The sequence below is a fragment of the Heterodontus francisci genome, chromosome 4 (genome assembly GCF_036365525.1).
Source record: "Heterodontus francisci isolate sHetFra1 chromosome 4, sHetFra1.hap1, whole genome shotgun sequence".
Classification (NCBI taxonomy): Eukaryota; Metazoa; Chordata; class Chondrichthyes; order Heterodontiformes; family Heterodontidae; genus Heterodontus; species Heterodontus francisci.
The window spans coordinates 153,174,494-153,195,073 of NC_090374.1; the positions used below are offsets into that span (position 1 = coordinate 153,174,494).

General features: G+C 44.6%; 1 protein-coding gene and 1 long non-coding RNA gene across 3 annotated transcripts in view; one reads left to right on the top strand and one right to left on the bottom strand.

Annotated features, from left to right (window-relative positions):
• LOC137369336 (uncharacterized) overlaps positions 1-20,580 on the top strand; it is a 196,223-nt gene that overhangs the window by 140,936 nt on the left and 34,707 nt on the right. The window lies entirely within an intron of this gene.
• The window catches only part of cenpe (centromere protein E), a 209,070-nt gene that overhangs the window by 139,116 nt on the left and 49,374 nt on the right, over positions 1-20,580 (bottom strand). For both annotated transcript variants that reach the window (XM_068030382.1, XM_068030381.1), the window contains exons 12-13: positions 15,059-15,178; positions 1,664-1,807 (exon numbers count right to left, since the gene is read on the bottom strand). In XM_068030382.1, coding sequence (XP_067886483.1) covers positions 1,664-1,807; positions 15,059-15,178 — 264 coding nt within the window. The remainder of the gene's footprint in view (positions 1-1,663; positions 1,808-15,058; positions 15,179-20,580) is intronic.

Genomic DNA, 20,580 nt, shown 5'->3' on the forward strand with positions numbered 1-20,580 from the left:
TCCAGCAGGCTTGCTCAACTGCCCCCTCAGATTCAATTGTATAGTGAAGTTTCAGTATTCAGTGTGATCTGGAGTTGGATTTTTTCCTACATCTGATCAATAAATCTGTTTGCGACAGGGGCATTAACACCCATCCATTCCCCTACCTCTCCTCACTTGGATTTTAACAAGGTCTAGCTCACCCTCCATCATTTCAATCTCCTCACTTCACTGTTAATCTTTTCAGTACATTGCAAAATCTCTATAGTTGAAAATTTAAAAGATTCGTTCACAAAACTCCTATATAATGAGCCAGAATTTGCTGCTAAAATAATGGTGAGTTTAACGTGCATGCTGTTATCAATGTGTAAATTATCCAGCAACATGTGGCGAGGAAGAGATATCCTATGAATAGAAACTGGCGCAAGTTGTTCGACAATTTGCGTCATCCGTTAGCCTCCAAAAATGGCAACTCACCCTTCCCGTGAGTTTCAAAAAATTGCTACATTTACACATTAATTGCCAATTAAACTCAGTTGGGGCTGGTGCTCAACAGCATAAGTAACCTTTCTAAATGACAAGATTTACATTGTTGCAATGATACTCAAACTCTCCAGCTCAGAAAGAGAATGATTAAATTGTGGAGTCTCATTTCTACAGAGAATCAATTTTTGGAGACAATTTTTTTTTCCTTTCGTCTTTTTCTTCGCTCTATTCCCATTCTGTACCCAATTTGACTAATTCACCCATTTCCATCTCCATCATTCCGATTCTTTCTCAATCCTTGCATCTCATTTGTTAGAGAAGGTGCTGTTGTTCATGAAGAACCCAGATGCCCCGTTTCCTTAGTTAACAGCTCACACTTACAGTAAATTGCAGTACAAATTTTTTTTAAGCTGAAGTTCAAGAGAAAAATCCTAAGTAATGGCGCACACCGAGATGCACCGCTCCAGCAAATTCTGGGCCATTAAAAAAAATCCAACAGCAGCTAAAGAATCTCAGAAGAAATCTAGAAGAAATAGCTAAAATACAAATATGTCTTCCCTCTCAATAACCATCAATTAAATTCAGTTAAAACTGAAACCGTTGCAATTGGACTGAAGAAAATCTATCAGGGCTTGTTTACAAGATTTTTATTGCAATTATACTATACTCTTGCTCCCTTGTATTGAGCTCAGCTAATTCATACTTACTGGACTAATTATAGTGGAATGGCCACAAGTTTGCATGCTTTAGTAGAACGTGGCACCTTTCATTATTTATAATTAAAACAGATTGAAAATCTTAAAAATTGTTTCCCAGTCAAAATCTATCCAATAGACCTTTATTTTGAGTGGTACGAGTTAAGACTTTTACTGCAACTGTCAAGATCCAGGCATTTGAACAACCCCCTCCTCTCACCATTATGACCTGTAACAAGCATCAAAGCTTTATCGACACGTACAAAATAGAAGGGCATCCCTGGCTTTAACAGGTGATGTAAACTATGCATTTTGTTAAAGGTTCATGGCATCCTTCTCCATATAACAAAGCCCTTAAAAATTTCCTCATTTAACATTCTGAAAATTGCATCTCAACAGTGCTCAGACGATAAACAGAACTCTCACCACCTCCCCAAATACACAAAAAAATTTATCTTTTAATTGGTTGTCCGAAGTTGGTTTGCAAAAGATATTTGGCTTACTTTCACTTCTTGGTCATCAGGTGAAACTCTGACAAGCATTCTCGTCAAGTTCTTTATTTTCTGCTCATGCTCCATTTGAAGGATATGTTTTTCTGACAATAGTTGAGCTTTCTCCATTGCTTGAACACGAGTCTCTGAAGCAAGCTGTGAAACAAAAAAAAAGGTACTTTACAACTTGATACACTCTCCATTTCTATCTAGCATCAATGCACAACTTGGCAGCAGGGCATCATCTTTTCTGTGTGTCTGGCATTGCAACAAAAATCCCAAGTATTACAATACCAAGTAGGAGATTCAAGTTTCCATTAATGAGCTTTGGGATAATGATTCCTTACTAAAGGCCAGATAAAGGAGTATTTTTAATACTAGAAACATGGTATTGTCAAGATAATCCTTTGAGTATGAATCAATACCAAGACAATAGCAACTCTTTCTAGGTTGGGCTCCTACCGCCAGGCTTATCCAAAAACACTGACCTTATCAAAGTCAATTCAGCTTCTCCAGGAGGCAAGCTGGCCACGTGGCCACCTTTATAAACTTGTGTCACTTGAGCAACTCATTCAAAATACCAAACCACCCATAAAACTGAGTGCCTGGCCCCTTGATAATTTCCATCAATCACACAAAGACAAAATAACATTAAAGTAGAAAATTGCCACAAGCTGCAGGTGGCTGCAATTTTGTAGCTCCTTGCTGCACTATGAATGGAGAGCAACTGGACACAAAGGCCAGCAAGACAGCAGCCAACTCAGGGAGCTCAAGATATGGCGGTCATTATTCCACTCCTACCCCAACCTACAACATTAAAAGTATGCAAGCTAGCATGAGAGAAATGAAAGGAAACTGAAAAAACACACAACTATTTGCATACCTACAAGAAGTGAAAGGAAATCTTAGATAAAGAAGCAAAGCTGGTAGAAATAAGTACAACAGCTGTGTCCCCTTATTGCATACATGTTGGCATCTTTCAGTCTACGAAAGATGATGCACATATATGTTGCCAGGCAATTAATTAAATTTCGCTGAGCATCAGCAAATATGGCATTAATGCAGGAGCCCAAAAGTAAAATAAAACTGCAATATATGGTCAATTTCAAAACAAAAAGCATTATTGAAATAAGTAATTTTTTGGGGATGTGTTTAAGTTCTGATGTCACTCAGCAATAGTGGGACAAAGGGCAGGGAGCAGTTTTAAACAAGATATCACACATGTGCACATTGGAAAAAAAAAAAATCACAAAATTAAGAGCACAGCTCCAAAAATGCTTTTGATAAGGATGCCTTTTTAAAAATTTGTTCAGAGGATGTGGGCGTCGCTGGCTAGGCCAGCATTTATTGCCCATCCCTAATTGCCCTCGAGAAGGTGGTGGTGAGCTGCCTTCTTGAACTGCTGCAGTTCATATGGGGTTGGTACACCCACAGTGCTGTTGGGAAGGGAGTTGCAGGAATTTGAATCAGCGACAGTGAAGGAATGGTGATATAGTTCCAAGTCAGGATGGTGTGTGGCTTGGAGGGGAACTTGCAAGTGATGGTGTTCCCATGCATCTGCTGCCCTTGTCCTTTTAGGTGGTAGAGGCCACAGGTTTGGACGATGCTGTTGAAGGAGCCTTGGTGAGTTGTTGCAGTGCATTGGGTCTGATGTATCCGTGGTGGTTCTCTGCGAGAGCAACTCAGCTAGTCCCACTCCCCTGCCTTTTATCCGTAGTTCTGCAAATCTTCACTCTTCACAGCATTATCCAATTTCCCTTTTGAAAGCGATGATTGAATCTGCCTCCACCACATTCTCAGCAGTGCATTCCAGATCCTAATCACTCACTGTGTAAAAGTTTCACATGTCGCCTTTGGCTCTTTTGCCAATCATGGAGTCCTCTGGTTCCCAACTCTTCCGCAAATGGGAATAGTTTCTCCCCATCTACTCTATCTAGACCAGTCACAATTTTGAACACCTCTATCAATTCTCCTCTCAATCTTCTCTTCTATTAGAACAGTTGCAGCTTCCCCAATCTATTGAAGCCCCTTATCCCTCAAACAATTCTCATATATCTTTGCTGCACCCTCTCCAATGCCTTCACCTCTTGCTAATTCTGGACACAATACTCTACTTTAGGCCAAACCAGTGCTTTATAAAGGTTCACCATAACTTCCTTGCTTTTGTACTCAATGTTTCTATTTTTAAAGCCCAGGATCCGAATGCCTTTTTAACCACTTTCTCGGCCTGCACTGCCGCCTTGAACGACTTGTGCACACATAGACCCCCAAGTCCCTGTGCTGCTGCACCCACGTTAGAATTGTGTCCTTTATTTTACATTGCCTTTTCTTGTTCGCCCTACCAAAATATATCATTTCACATTTTTCCGCAAAAAATTTCATCTTGCACGTGTCCACCCATTCCACCAGCCTCTCTATGTCCTCTTGAAGTCTGTCACTATCCTCCTCACAGATCACAATACTTCCACGTGTTGTGTCATTCGCAAATTTTGAAACCATGTCCTGCACAACCAAGTTTAGGTCATTAATAAGGATCAAGAAAAGCAGGGGTCCCATCACTGACCCCTGGTGAAGCCCACTGTACATCTTCCTCCAGTCTGAAAATCATTCACAACTACTGTTTTCTGTCTTTCAACCAACTTTGTATCCATGCTGCCACTGTCCACAGGCTTCAATTTTGCTGACAAGCCTGTTATGTGTCACTTTATCAAACACCTTTTGACATTCATGTATATCACATCAACTGCATTACCCTCATTAACCCTCTTACCTTATCAAAAAATACAAACAAGTTAAACACAATTTGCCCTTAAATCCATGATGGCTATTCTTAATTAATTCACATTTGCCCAAGTGACTGTTAATTTTGTCCCTGATTATTGTTTCTAAAAGCTTTCCCACCGAGGTTAAACTGGCTGGCCTGTAGTTACTGGGCTTCTCCTTACACCAACAACGGTGTAAAATTTGCAATTTCTCAGCCCTATATCTAAGAGGGATTGGAAGATTATGGCCACTACCTCCACAATTTCCACTCTTGCTTCCCACAGTATTCTACAATGTTTCCGATTTACCTACTTAACAGCAATGGCTCCACTTCAAAAGCAATTTGCAACTGCAAAGTACCTTGGGATGTCCTGAGAAAAATGGAATGCACTATATAAGTGCAAGTTCTTTGCTTCTTTGAGTTTGAATGCTTGTTTAAGGAAAGAAGGGTTCAATTGTTTTAAAAAGTAATGTTAAAACACAAAAATTAAGCTGTGATTCTGAACACGTTGAACAGTGGTCAGAATAACAATTTCAAACACATGCCAAAGCAGAAAACTGATAAGCTTCTGCAAGTTCCAAAGAATTCATTGCCAGCTAAATTAGGCAAAAGATCATTACCCAAAACAGATTTCAAGATTGCATTGAAAAAAAAGTTTTCAATATACAAGTCAGGATGCATAGCTGAAACAGACGAGTTTAAGTCTACCGAGATTAGACTGACGATTTATAATGCACTGATCAGGCTTCACACGGAGCGCTGCGAATTGCAAAAGTATATACATATCTTGGAGAATGCGCCAAGAGCAATGGATTGGTCCCTAGTGTAGAGGGGATAATTTGAAGCAAAGATCAGGCGAGATTCAAGGTTCTGTAGACATTTACTCCAGAATCTCTCAGTTTTTATTAGCACACCACAAAAAGGTTAGACATTAGAGTAGGTACAAAAGAGGACAAGATTAAGCCCTGTAAAGGGACTCAGTTATGGGGAGGAAAGGAGGGAGAAACAAACTTCATAATCTGAAAGACAGTTAGGTTGGAGTCTTCATTGAAATATATATAAAATATTAAATGCATATATAGATGAACTGTAAAAACAAAGGATGGTAGGATCCAAGAATCATAAGCATAGTGACTAAATTTGAAGATAATTAAAAGTTAATGATGGTTATATCTTGCAAAGCTGAATAGGATAACCAACAAGATCATCGAAATACACTTGAACTGGAAAAATATGTGCAGTACAGATTGCAAGCAGAATATGGAGATGTGATTTTGGTGAGTGGGGAGTTCACTGAAGGGCGAGGAGATGCTCCTTTTCTCTACTTTTTTCACCCTCCAGTATTTGGTTCTTACTTCAGTGCAGTGGAAGGAGCTGGTTTGGTGAGTAATTGATAAGCTATTCCACTTATAATAAATAGTCTGTAACGTTAAGGTATGGTAAGTCAAATCGACAGAGTGGAATGTGGGAAGTCATGGGCACACCATATGTCCTAGAAAAGCCTTTGCAGAAATTGTCAAGGGCTGCACAAGTTTGAACATCAGGTTTCGGAACTCAAGCCAGTGGTGCATCCGTGAGGCAGACAACCAAGTGCATGTTTAGGGAGGTGGTCACACTGCAGTTTAGGAGCATGCAGCAGATAGGGAATGGGTGACCGCCAGGCAGTCTAAGAGAACCAGGCAGGCAGTGCAGGAGTCCCCCGAGATGATCTTGCTTGCTAATCAGTTTTCCATTTTGGATATTGGTAAGGGTTCGGTTCCTCAGCGTGCAGTCAAAGCCAAGTTTGTGGCACCACAGGTGGCTCAGCTGCACAAGAGAGGAAGAGCAGTTTATTTTTTATGGGATGAAGGCGTCGCTAGCTAGGCCAGCATTTATTGCCCATCCCTAATTGCCCTTGGGAAGGTGGTGGTGAGCTGCCTTTTTGAACTGCTGCAGTCCATGTGGGGTAGGTACACCTACAATGCTGTAAGGAAGGGAGTTCCAGGATTTTGACCCAGTGACAGCAAAGGAATGGTATGTGACGTGGAGGGGAACTTGCAGATGGTGGTGTTCCCATGCATCTGCTGCCCTTGTACTTCTAGTTGGAAGAGGCTGCAGTTTGGAAAGTGCTGTTGAAGGAGCCTTTGTGCATTACTGCAGTGCATCTTGCAGATGGTACACACTGCTGCCACTGGGTGTATGTCGGTGGTGGAGGGAATGAATGTTTGTGGATGGGGTACCAATCAAGCAGGTTGCTTTGTCCTGAAGTGTTGTTGGAGCTGCAGCCATCCAGGCAAGTGGAGAGTATTCCATTACACCCCTGACTTGTGCCTTGTAGATGGTGGACAGGCTTTGGGGAGTCAGGTGGTGAGTTACACGCCACAGGATTCCTAGCCTCTGACCTGCTCAAGGGGAGATGGTTAGATTCTCTCTTGTTGGAGATAGTCATTGCCTGGCACTAGTGTGGTGCGAATGTCACTCGCCACTTATCAGCCCAAGACTGGATATTGTCCAGGTCTTGGCACATTTCTACACAAACTGCTTCAGTAGTGATAGGGGATTCATTAGTTATGGGAACAGACAGGCGTTTCTGCAGCCATAGACGCATTTCCCTGGTGCCAGTGTCAAGGACATCATGGAGCAGCTACAGGACATGCTTCTGAGGGAGGGTGGTGAATAGCCAGAGGTCGTGGTCAACATTGGCACCAATGAAATTGGCAAGGAGGAGGACGAGGGCCTGAAGGCAGATTTTAGGAAGCTAGATTAAAAAGCAGGACCTCAAAAGCAGTAATCTCAGGATTATCCCCAATCCCACGTGCGAGTGAGCACAGGAAGAGGAGAATTGTACAATTGAATACATGGCTTGAGAACTGGTGTAGGAGGGAGGGCATCAGATTTGAGGCAGGTGGGACCTGTACAAGATGGACAGGTTACATCTTAACAGGACTGGGACTAATATCCTTGCAGGGAGTTTTGCTACTGCTGTTGGGGAGGGTTTAAACTAGGTTGGCAGGGGGATGGGAACCCAAGAGGGAGCTCAGATTGAAGGGAAACAAAATTGGTAACTTGTCAGGTGTGTGGGAATAGGAGCAACCATCAGATAGGAATACCAAGGTGCACAGAATACTGGGGGAGATAGACAGCACGAGAGTAGGGAATAGCAAGTTATTAGGTGGGATCAGAGTAACGGAGAAAGTAATAAAGTCTGAATCAGGGTTAATGTGCACGTATGGAGTGTGTTTAATAAGATTGGTGAGGTACAGGGGCAGATTGCCATGTGGAAATATGATGTTGTGGCTATAACACAGACCTGGCTCAAAGAAGGGCAGGACTGGGTGTTAAATATTCCTGGATAAAAGATGTTCAGGAAAGATAGGAGAGGGGAAAAAAAAGGGGGGGGGGGGGGGGGAGGAGTGGCAGTGTTGATTAAGGAGATCATTGCAGTGCTGGAAAAAAAAGGATGTCCCAGAGGGGTCGAGGACAGAATCAATTTGGCTAGAGCTAAGGAACAAAAAAGGTGCAATTACATTACTGTGTTGTCTAGGCCACCAGCGAGTGGAAAAGACGTGGAGGAACAAATTACATAGGAGGTGCAAAAATAATAGGGTAGTTATAATGGGGGATTTTAATTATCCAAACATAGACTGCAATGGTAGTAGTGTAAAGGGTAGTGAGGGGCAAGAGTTCCTAGATTGCGTTCAGGAAAATTTTCCACAGCAGTATGTTGCTAGTCCAATCAGAAAGGAGGCACTGCTGGACCTGGTTCTTGGGAATGAGATGGGCCAAGTGGATCAAGTATCAGCTGGAGAGCATTTATGGGATAGTTATCATTGTATCATAAGGTTCAGGCTGATTATGGAAAAAGACAAAGAACAATCCACAATAAGAATAATTAACTGGGGGAAAGCCAACTTCAATGGGGTAAGAATGGAGCTGGGGCGAATAAACTGGAGTCAAAGTTGGCAGGAAAAACAATAGCTGAACAATTGGCTACCTTCAAAGAGAGACAGTTCATGCACAGTCAAGTTATGTTCCCTCGAAGGAGAAAGGTAGGGCAAACAAATCCACAGCTCCCTGGATGACAAAAGAGGTAGAGATTAAGATAAAGAAAAGGTGTGCTTATGACAGATACCAGGTAGAAAATATTGAGAATCAGGCTGAATATAGAAAGACCAGAGGGGAAGCGAGAAAACCCATAAGAGAAGAAAAGAGAGAGCATGAAAACAGACTGGCAGCTAGCATTAAAGGAAATCCCAAAGTTTTCTATAGACTTATAAATAATAAAAGGATGGTAAAAAGGAGGAGTGGTGCCGATTAGGGACCATAAAAGAGATTTACACATGGAGGCAGAGGCCATAGCTGAGGTATTAAAAAATACTTTGCAACTGTCTTTACCAAGGAAGAAGATGCAACCCAGGCAATGGTGAAAGAGGAGATAATTCAGACACTAGAAGGGTTTAAAATTGATACAGTAGTATTAGATAGGCTGTCTATACTTAAAGTGGATAAAGTACCAAGACCAGATAAGATGCAGCCAAAGATACTGAGGGAAGTGAGGGTGGAAATCGCAGAGGCACTTGGCCATAATTTCTCAGTCTTCCTCAGACACAGGGGTGGTGCCAGAGGACTGGAGAATTGCAAACATTAGACCCTTTTTTGAACAAGTGTGTAAAGATAAGCCCAGCAATTACAGGCCAATTAGTTTAACTTCAGCGAGAAACTTCTAGAAAAAATAATTCAGGACAAACTTAATAGTCACATGGACAAATACAGGCTAATGAAAGTCAGCATGAATTTCTTAAGGGAAAGTCATCTTCAACTAACTTGCTGGAGTTTTTTGAGGAGGCAACAGAGAGGGCTGATGAGGGCAATGCTGTTGATGTGGTGTACATGGACTTTCAAAAGGCATTTGATACAGTGCCACACAACAGACTTGTGAGCAAACTTGTAGCTCGTGGAATAAAAGGGACAGTAGCAACATGGATATGAAATTAGCTGAGTGACAGGCAACAAAGAGTAGTGGTTAATGGATGTTTTCCAGGCTGGAGGAAAGTTTGCAGTGCCCCAGGGGTCAGTGTTGGGACCCTTGCTTTTCCTGAGATATATTAATGACCTAGACCTTGATGTACAGGGCACAATTTCAAAATTGGCAGATGATACAAAACTTGGTAGCATTGTGAACTGAGAGCAAGATCGTGTAGAACTCCAAAAAAGACATAGATAAGTTGGTGGAATGGGCAGACAGCTGGCAGAGGAAATTCAATGCAGAGAAATGTGAAGTCAGTCATTTTGGTAGGAAGAACATGGAGACACAATATAAAACAAAGGGTACAATTCTAAAGGGGGTGCAGGAGCAGTGGTACCTGGGTGTATATATGCATAAGTCATTGAAGGTGGCAGGACAAGTGGAGAGAGTGATTAGTAAAGCAAACAGTACCCTGGGCTTTATTAATAGGGGCATAGAGTGCAAGAGCAAGGAAGTTATGTTGAACTTGTATAGGACACTAGCTCGACCTCAGCTGGAGTATTGCGTCCAATTCTGGGCGTCGCACTTGAGGAAAGACATGAGGACATTGGAGTGAGTACAGAAAAGATTCACGAGAATGGTTCCAGGGATGAGGAACTTCAGTTATTAAGACAGATTGGAGGACTGTTTTCCTGTGTGAAGAGAAGGCTGACAGCTGATTTGTTAGAGGTATTCAAAATCATCAGGGGACTGGACACAGTAGATGTGAACATGAGAACCTGTTCTGACTTGTGAAAAGGATCGAGAACGAGAGGGCACAGATTTAAACTATTTAGTAAGAGAAACAAAAGTGGCATGAGGAAAACCTTTTTCACGCAGCGAGTGGTTAAGGTCTAGAATGCACTGCCTGAGAGTTTTGGTGGAGGCGGGTTCAATTGAAACATTCAAAAGGGAATTAGACTGTTATCTGAAAAGGAAGAATGTGCAGGGTCACGTGGAGAAGGCGGGGGAATGGAACAGAGTGAATTGCTCTTTCAGAGAGCCGGTGCGGACACGATGGGCCAAATGGCCTCCTTCTGCGCCGTAACCATTCTGTGAGATGAAACTCAACATAATGAAATGCAAAATGCTTCACATAGTACAAGAACAAAAAAAAAATGCAAGAAGGGACTATTACTTCAATTCAAAGAAAATCAAGTGTCTAAAAAATGGAGAGAACTGTGGCTCTCATTGACAATAAATGGAGGCCAACACAACATTCTCGATGGCAGTGAATAAAGAAAATCAGATATTGGAATGTATTCAAGTCAATAGTGAGCCAAAATGGCACAGTAATACTGCCACTCGACAAATCATTGTGTGATCACATTTGAATCACTGAACACAGTTTTAGGCACCACAGCACAGAAAGGATATTGCACATATTGAAAGGATAAAGAGGGGAATAAGAATGAAACCGGACGGACCATCCGGCATCGACCGAGGCACCGGAAACAACTACAGCAAACACAGCCCTGTCTACGCTGCAAAGTCCTCCTTACTAACATCTGGGGGCTTGTGCCAAAGTTGGGAGAGCTGTCCCACGGACTAGTCAAGCAACAGCCAGACATAGTCGTACTCACGGAATCATACCGAACAGACAATGTCCCAGACACTGCCATCACCATCCCCGGGTACATCCTGTCCCACCGGCAGGACAGACCCAGCAGAGGTGGTGGCACAGTGGTATACAGTAGGGAGGGAGTTGCCCTGGGAGTACTGAACATCGACTCTGGATCCCATGACGTCTCATGGCATCAGGTCAAATATGGGCAAGGTAACCTCCTACTGATTACCACCTACCGCCCTCCCTCAGCTGATGACTCAGTACTCCATGTTGAACACCACTTGGAGGAAGCACTGAGGGTGGCAAGGGCACAAAATGTACTCTGGGTGGGGGACTTCAATGTCCATCACCATTAGTGGCTCGGTAGCACCACTACTGACCAAGCTGGCCGAGTCCTAAAGGACATAGCTGCTAGACTGTGTCTGCGGCAGGTGGTGGGGGAACCAACACGAGGGAACAACATACTCGACCTCGTCTTCACTAATCTGCCTGCCGCAGATGCTTCTGTCCATGATAGTATTGGTAGGAGTGACCACCGCACAGTCCTTGTGGAGACGAAGTCCCGCCTTCACATTGAGGATACTGTCCATCGTGTTGTGTGACACTATCACCGTGCTAAATGGGATCGATTTCGAACGGATCTAGCAATGCAAAAGTGGGCATCCATGAGGCGCTGTGGGCCATCAGCAGCAGCAGAGTTGTACTCAACCACAATCTGTAACCTCATGGCCCGGCATATCCCCCACTCTACCATTACCATCAAGCCAGGAGACCAACCCTGGTTCAAAGAAAAGTGCAGGAGGGCATGCCAGGAGCAGCACCAGGCATACCTCAAAATGAGGCGTCAACCTGGTGAAGCTACAACCCAGGACTACTTGCATGCCAAACTGCATAATCAGCATGCGATAGACAGAGCTAAGCGATCCCATAACCAACGGATCAGATCTAAGCTCTGCAGTCCTGCCACATCCAGCCGTGAATGGTGGTGGACAATTAAACAACTAACTGGAGGAGGTGGCTCCACAAATATCCCCATCCTCAATGATGGGGGAGCCCAGCACATCAGTGCGAAAGATGAGGCTGAAGCATTTGCAACAATCTTCAGCCAGAAGTGCCGAGTTGATGATCCATCTCAGCCTCCTCCTGAAGTCCCCAGCATCACAGATGCCAAACTTCAGCCAATTCGATTCACTCCACGTGATAGCAAGAAACGACTGAAGGCACTGGATACTGCAAAAGCTATGGGGCCTGACAACATTCCGGCAATAGTACTGAAAACCCGTGCTCCAGAACTTGCCGCGCCCCTAGCCAAGCTGTTCCAGTACAGCTACAACACTGGCATCTACCCTGTAATGTGGAAAATTGCCCAGGTATGTCCTGTACACAAAAAGCAGGACAAATCCAACCCGGCCAACTACCGCTCCATTAGCCTCCTCTCAATCATCAGTAAAGTGATGGTAGGTGTCATCAACAGTGCCATCAAGCGGCACTTACTTAGCAATAACCTACTCAGTGATGCTCAGTTTGGGTTCCGCCAGGGCCACTCAGCTCCTGACCTCATTACAGCCTTGGTTCAAACATGGACAAAAGAGCAGAACTCAAGAGGTGAGGTGAGAGTGACTGCCCTTGATATCAAGGCAGCATTTGACTGAGTATGGCATCAAGGAGCCCTAGCAAAACTGATGTCAATGGGAATCAGGGGGAAAACCCTCCCCTGGCTGGAGTCATACCTAGCACAAAGGAAGATGGTTGTGGTTGTTGGAGGTCAATCATCTGAGCTCCAGGACATCGCTGCAGGAGTACCTCAGGGTAGTGTCCTAGGCCCAACCATCTTCAGCTGCTTCATCAATGACCTTCCTTCATTCATAAGGTCAGAAGTGGGGATGTTCGCTGCTGATTGCACAATATTCAGCACCATTCGCGACTCCTCAGATACTGAAGCAGTCTGTGTAGAAATGCAGCAAGACCTGGACAATATCCAGGCTTGGGCTGAGAAGTGGCAAGTAACATTCGCGCCACACAAGTGCTAGGCAATGACCATCTCCAACAAGAGAGAATCTAACCATCTCCCCTTGACATTCAGCGGCAATACCATTGCTGAATCCCACATTATCAACATCCTAGGGGCTACCATTGACCGAAAACTGAACTGGAGTAGCCATGTAAATACCGTGGCTACAAGAGCAGGTCAGAGGCTAGGAATCCTGAGGCGAGTAACTCACCTCCTGACTCCCCAAAGCCGGTCCACAAACTACAACGCACAAGTCAGGAGTGTGATGGAATACTCTCCACTTGCCTGGATGGGTGCAGCTCCAACAACACAAAAAGCTCGACACCATCCAGGACAAAGCAGCCGCTTGATTGGCACCCTATCCACAAACATTCACTCCCTCCACCACCGACGCACAGTGGCAGCAGTGTGTACCATCTACAAGATGCACTGCAGCAATGCACCAAGGCTCCTTAGACAGCACCTTCCAAACCCGCGACCTCTACCAACTAGAAGGACAAGGGCAGCAAATACATGGGAACACCACCATCTGCAAGCTCCCCTCCAAGTCACACAACATCCTGACTTGGCCGTTCCTTCACTGTCACTGGGTCAAAATCCTGGAACTCCCTTCCTAACAGCACTGTGGGTGTACCTACCCCACATGGACTGCAGTGGTTCAAGAAGGCAGCTCACCACCACCTTCTCAAGGGCAATTAGGGATGGGAAATAAATGCTGGCCTGGCCAGCGACGCCCACATCCCGTGAATGAATTAAAAAAAAATTAAAGGGGTGGAGGGATTGGATTTATGACAAGTGATTACGTAAATTGAGACTGCATTCACTGGAAAAAAGGTGGATATGAGATGTTTTTAAGATTCTAATGGGACTAGATAATGTAGACCGTGATGAGCTGTTTCACCTTGTCCAGAGTAATCGAGCCAAAGGACACAGCCTGGGTTAACTGGTGGGGTTGGGGTGGGGAATTCAAAACGAGCGAATGGTAAATCAATAGAATAGGCTCCATAGGGAGTGGGTGGAAGCAGATAGTAGTGGTCTATTCAAATGCAAATTAGATCATTTCTTTCAAAAACTAATAATTTGGGATATACTGTATGAAACTTAACATATGATAAGCGTAACATCCTTGCGGCAAACAGGTAATTTTGGACCGATAGTTCCCCAAAGCTTTCCACCAATGGGGGTTTCCCTTGCCTCACGCTTGGGTCTGTCATAGATTGCCATTAGTCAACAATCCATTATTTTTGCACCATGCAATTTCCTGGATGATAGATGGCGAACTAGATGCACTTCTTTTTTTTAGATCTAGCAATTCCCATGGTCATAAGTGTAGGATAGAATTTGTGTTTATACAGCACCTCTTATGGTCTCGATAACCGAAAGTACTTCTGTCAATAAAGCACTTTTGAAGTGTAGTCACGGTTACGATTTACAGAATGTTGCAGCCAGTTGGCACACAGCAGAGTCCCAGAAACAGCAATGAAATAAATGACCAAAATGTGAGACATAAATGTTGACCAGGATATCAGAAGGACTCCATGTTCTTCCAATAATGCTTTGAGATCTTTTACATCAAGCAGAGGTGCCAGATTGGGCTCAGCCAAAAGATGGCACCACCCACAAGACAGCACAATCAGTGCTGTGCCAAAGCATCAGCCTTGGTTGCATGAAGTCTCAGAACGGGGCTTGAACCCCTGATCTTCTGACTTAGCTGAGAGTGCAGTCACCAAGTCAAAGCTGACACACAAATTGAACATAAATGAAAGTTCATGGAAAAATAAATTTAGAAGATATCAGTGAAAAAAAAAAACTTTACTTTGAGTGCTAAATGCTTAAAAGAAATCAAGCAAGGTCATTGAAGGGTTACTGAAAATATAATCAGATGCAATAATGACCATTAATGGGCTGGGGATGACTATTTACAGACAATTTTGTTCTCCCCTAACTTTTCTTCCGTTTAATGACAAACTTTGCTACCAATAGAATGCTCCTTTGTAGATTGTGAAGACCATTACTGCTTCACAGAAATTAAGCTGAGAACAACAATTTTGAAATACATTTCCCATGTACCATCAACTTACTTCTTCCAGGCGGTTATTCAGATTCATTATTTCTTTGCGACATCGCTTCAACATTGCTTGGTCCTCCAACACTTCGTTCACATGAGGTGTATTCTTCATGAACTTAGCAGTGCTTGCAAACTAATAGGAAAAAAAGTTGCACGCTTGAACTTGGTTTGTATGTTAATGGGGCAAACCTTCCCTTCAGGGAGAACATTCCCTCTCCAACCAATATGAATCAAACAGTTGTGTTCATTGGTGATACATGAGAGCTCAGTTCCACAAGCAAACTCCAATGAACAATTTTTAAGTGAACATTAATAGTAAATAGTTTTCATGTTTAGAAATTGTAAACAAACCATTTAAAATGCAATCACATACATCCAGTTTTAGGGATTTTGCACAAACAGGAGCATATACAGAAGTCACTGGATACAACTTAGTCTTTTTCAATGCTTCACACATTTTTCATGGCTCCCCAAATCAATCTCTGTGTCCCCATCCCCCATTTTTCTCCCATCCATGTTCAAGAACACCTTAAGTAAACATATAGGCCAGTCAGCATCTGTAAAAAGAGAACTGCCACGGTAACATTTCGGCTGCAACACGAAAGAATTAGAAAAAAAATCATTTTAAGCGGTAAAGAACAAATTGACAAGAGAAAAAGGAAAATACACACAAGGATATAGCAAGAAGTTTTTAAAAACAGAAAACAGGAGATACTGTAGTTACATGGCTGAAGTGGTGATATAAAGATGAGTAAATCAAAGAAATTAAGAACATTTAAGACAGGAAAAATTCTCATCTTTACTTATCAACTATGGAGGAGGAGACCCGAGGGTGTGAATAGGAAGTAATTTCTTTCTTCAACACAGTAGTGTTTAATTGGAGAGCCCAGAGGCAAGGGATCATAAAGTGATTGGTGAATTGAAAAGAGCAGGAGCTGAGAACCAAAGCAGAAATCTGAAAATAGCAGATCTCGGGGTAGATTCAGGAGCTAAGCTTCAAAAATCAAAACAAAAATCTAAGAGCGATGTCACAGGATAGTAAGTAGGTGATTGGTTGGGGGGTATTTTTGTCTCTAAGCTAGGAAACTAACTTACTTTCACTTTATTAAATCAGTAACTTAAACGAGATCAATTAACTAAATTGAACGAAAACAAAAAATTAACTTACCAAATAAATCAATTGTTAGCTGGAGATGGTGGGAGTGTACGCCGTAAATGCAGCTTGTGGGAGTTTGTGGAAAGCGTGCAATCTCCGGATAACCATATCTGCAGTCAGGTGTCAGTAGCTCAAGGAACTTCGGCTCAGAGTTGATGAGCTGGAGTTTGATCTGCAGACTTTGTAGGGCATCAGGGATGTTTAGAGATACAGCACTGAAACAGGCCCTTCGGCCCACCGAGTCTGTGCCGACCATCAACCACCCATTTTATACTAATCCTACACTAATCCCATATTCCTATCGCATCCCCACCTGTCCCTGTATTTCCCTACCACATACCTATACTAGGGGCAATTTATAATGGCCAATTTACCTATCAACCTGCAAGTCTTTTGGCTTGTGGGAGGAAACCGGAGCACCCGGAGAAAAGCCACGCAGACACAGGGAGAACTTGCAAACTCCACACAGGCAGCACCCAGAATTGAACCCGGGTCGCTGGAGCTGTGAGGCTGCGGTGCTAACCACTGCGCCACCCACAGTGGGAGAGTTAACTGGATACTTTGTTCCAGAAGTCAGCCACACCCCTTAAATAGAACTTTAGGTCAATGGTCATGGACAGGAGTGTGTGGCTACAAGTCAGACAGGTATGGGGATCAAGGAGGTAGTCATGGAGGAACCTCAGCCAACAGGTAGGAGGTACTTATTTTCTTCCTACCTACATGGATGAGAAGAATGGCAGGGTAGATGGGCAAACTGACCAGTGCACCATGGTGCAGAAGATTACAGAATGTCTCCTGACAACACAGAGCTTGCGCAGAGCAAATCGCCAACATCATTGGTGTGCCCAAACATTTGCCACCTTGAAAGTATGGGTCAGCACATCCACGCGTCAACATCACCATATAATGACATTCGACGTAATTACGCTTGAGTATTGTTTCAACCCTCAATAGCCGCGATCGCCGCCTCCATTCCCCCCTTTCCAGGGGCTTTTCCACTGGCTGGAGAATCAATGGCATCACTGAGCTCCGATTTTGTTGGCTGTACGTCCAGCTCATCCATGACTGGCAGAGACTGGGCTGCATTGAGGGCGGTGTCAGTGACATTTTCCCTGGAGTACAGTTCCAGGTAGTGCTCCACCCAGCGGTCCATTTGCTTGCGTTGGTCAGTGATCGCGTCCCCTGATTTAGACTTGAGGGTGGCGATCTTCTTGATGGTTGGCCCAAAGGCTCTCTTAATGCCATCATACATTCCTCTGATATTTCCGGTGTTGGAGGCCAGCTGAATACAACTGCATAGGTATTGCCAGTAGTCATTTGCACAGCGCCTGGCTGTTCTTTGTGCAGTGCTTCTGGCTGCTTTAGTGCTACGGATGTTAACTCGCTGGGGGCTTTCTTGTAGTTCAACAGTGCAGTGCACTTCGCGGCTATGACAGGTTCCAGCTCTTCAAAGATCGAGATTGAAACCAATCTGCATTCTGCTTCACACATTTGCCAAAGGTGGTCATTGCTGAGTCGTAGATGGCATCTCTGATGTGGGCCCACTTCCTCTCTGCATCCCCTGCCAGGAGTGTTTTGAAGGGCCTTTTCAAGTGAATTTAGAAACTCATTTAACAGCTGTGGATAAGAAATTCCGTTGGTGTTGATGCGCAGGCAGCCCTTCTGCTTGGAGTGCTGTAGCTTCTTTGGTTTGAGTCTAACTTTACTGCACACCAGGGAGTGGTTGGTGTCGCAGTCCGCACGGTCTCCAATGCAGAATCCTCGAGGCGGCCAGCATCCCCAGCATATCCACCCTACTGAGATAGCGGTGCTCGAGATTGCTTGGCCATGTGAGCCGCATGGAAGATGGCAGGATCCCCAAGGACACATTGTACAGCGAGCTTGTCACTGGTATCAGACCCACTGGCCGTCCATGGCACCGCTTTAAAGTCATCTGCAAACACGACATGAAGTCCTGTGACACTGACCACAAGTCGTGGAAGTCAGTTGCCAGTGATTGCCAGAGCTGGCGGACAGCCATAAAGGCGGGGCTAAAGAATGGCGAGTCGAAGAGACTTAGCAGTTGGCAGGAAAAAAAGACAGAAGCGTAAGGAGAGAGCCAACTGTGTAACAGCCCCGACAACCAATTTTATCTGCAGCAGCTGTGGAGGAGTCTGTCACTCTAGAATTGGCCTTTATAGCCACTTCAGGCGCTGCTCCACAAACCACTGATCACCTCTAGGCACTTACGCATTGTCTCTCGAGACAAGGAGGCTAAAGAAAGACTCTATCCAGGCAAGAAGGATAAAAATGTATTTTGTCGAAAAGGTATGAATAACCTGAAACAGGGAAATAGAAAACAGGAAAAGCTGCAAAGTGGAACAGATTCCAGCAAGATATAAGAACAACCAAGCAGGTCAACACGAAGAGTGCAGACTGCCTCAAGCAGTGAGGCCAACAGGCCCAGTCTGGCAGCTATGTCCTTCAAGACTCGGCCAGCTCAGTCAGTAGTGCTGCTCCCGAGCCACTCTTGGTGATGCACATTGAAGTCCCCCACGCAGAGCGCATTCTGTGCCCTTAGTGGTGTTCAATTGAAGAAGTACTAATTCTAAGCTGAGGGAGGGCAGTAGGTGGTAATCAACAGGAGGTTTCTTAGCCCATGTTTGACCTGATGCCATGAGACTTCATTGGGGTCACGAGTTATTGTTCGGACTCCCAAGGCCCTTCCCTCCTGACCATATACCACTGTGCAGCCACCTCTGTTGGGTCTGTCCTATCAGTGGGACAGAACATACACAATGATGGCGAGAGGAGTCTGGGACGTTGGCTAAAAGTTATGGTTCAGTGAGTATGGCTGCTGCTGGGTCAGCTCTCCCAATTTTGTTACAAGTCTCCAGACGCTAGTTTTTTTTTTTTTAAATTCATTCACGGGATGTAGGCGTCACTGGCCAGACCAGCATTTATTGCCCATCCCTAATTGCCCTTGAGAAGGTGGTGGTGAGCTGCCTTCTTGAATCACTGCAGTCCACGTGGGGTAGATACACCCACAGTGCTGTTAGGAAGGGAGTTCTAGGATATTGAACCAGCGACAGTGAAGGAATGGCAATATAGTTCCAAGTCAGGATGGTGTGTGACTTGGAGGGGAACTTGCAGGTGGTGGTATTCCCATGTATTTGCTGCCCTTGTCCTTCTAGTTGGTAGAGGTCGCGGGTTTGGAAGGTGCTGTCAAAGGAGCTTTGGTGCATCTTGTAGATGGTACACACTGCTGCCACTGTGCGTCGGTGGCGGAAGGAGTAAAGCTTGTAGATGGGGTGCCAATCAAGCGGGCTGCTTTGTCCTGGATGGTGTCGAGCTTCTTGAGTGTTGTTGGAGCTGCACCCATCCAGGCAAGTGCACAGTAGTCCATCACACTCCTGACTTGTGCCTTGTAGATGGTGGACAGGCTTTGGGGAGTCAGGAAGGGAGTTACTCGCCTCAGGATTCCTAGCCTCTGATCTGCTCTTGTAGCCACGGTATTTATAAGGCTACACCAGTTCAGTTTCTGGTCAATGGTAGCCCAGAGAAAGTTGATAGTGGGGGAATTCAGCGATGGTAATGCCGTTGAATGTCAAGGGGAGATGGTTAGATTCTCTCTTGTTGGAGATGGTCATTGCCTGGCAATTGTGTGGCGCGGATGTTACTTGCCACTTATCAGCCCAAGACTGGATATTGTCCAGGTCTGGCTACATTTCTACACGGACTGCTTCAGTATCCGAGGAGTCGCGAATGGTGCTGAGCATTGTGCAATCAGCAAACATCCCCACTTCTGACCTTATGATTGAAGGAAGGTCATTGATGAAGCAACTGAAGATGGTTGGGCCTAAGACACTACCCTGAGGAACTCCTGCAGTGATGTCCTGGAGCTCAAATGATTGACCTCCAACAACCACAACCATCTTCCTTTGTGCTAGATATGACTCCAGCCAGGGGAGGATTTTCCCCCTGATTCTCATTGACCTCAGTTTTGCTAGGGCTCCTTGATGCTATACTTGGTCAAATGCTGCCTTGATGTCAAGGGCAGTCACTCTCACCTCACCTCTTGAGTTCAGCCCTTTTGTCCATGTTTGAACCAAGGCTGTAATGAGGCCAGGAGCTGAGTGGCCCTGGCAGAACCCAAACTGAGCGTCACTGAGCAGGTTATTGCTAAGCAAGTGCCGCTTGATGGCACTGTTGATGACACCTTCCATCACTTTACTGATGATTGAGAATAGGCTGATGGGGTGGTAGTTGGCAGGGTTGGACTTGTCCTGCTTTTTGTGTACAGGACATACCTGGGCAATTTTCCACATTGCAGGGTAGATGCCAGTGTTGTAGCTGTACTGGAACAGCTTGGTTAGGGGCGCGGCAAGTTCTGGAGCACG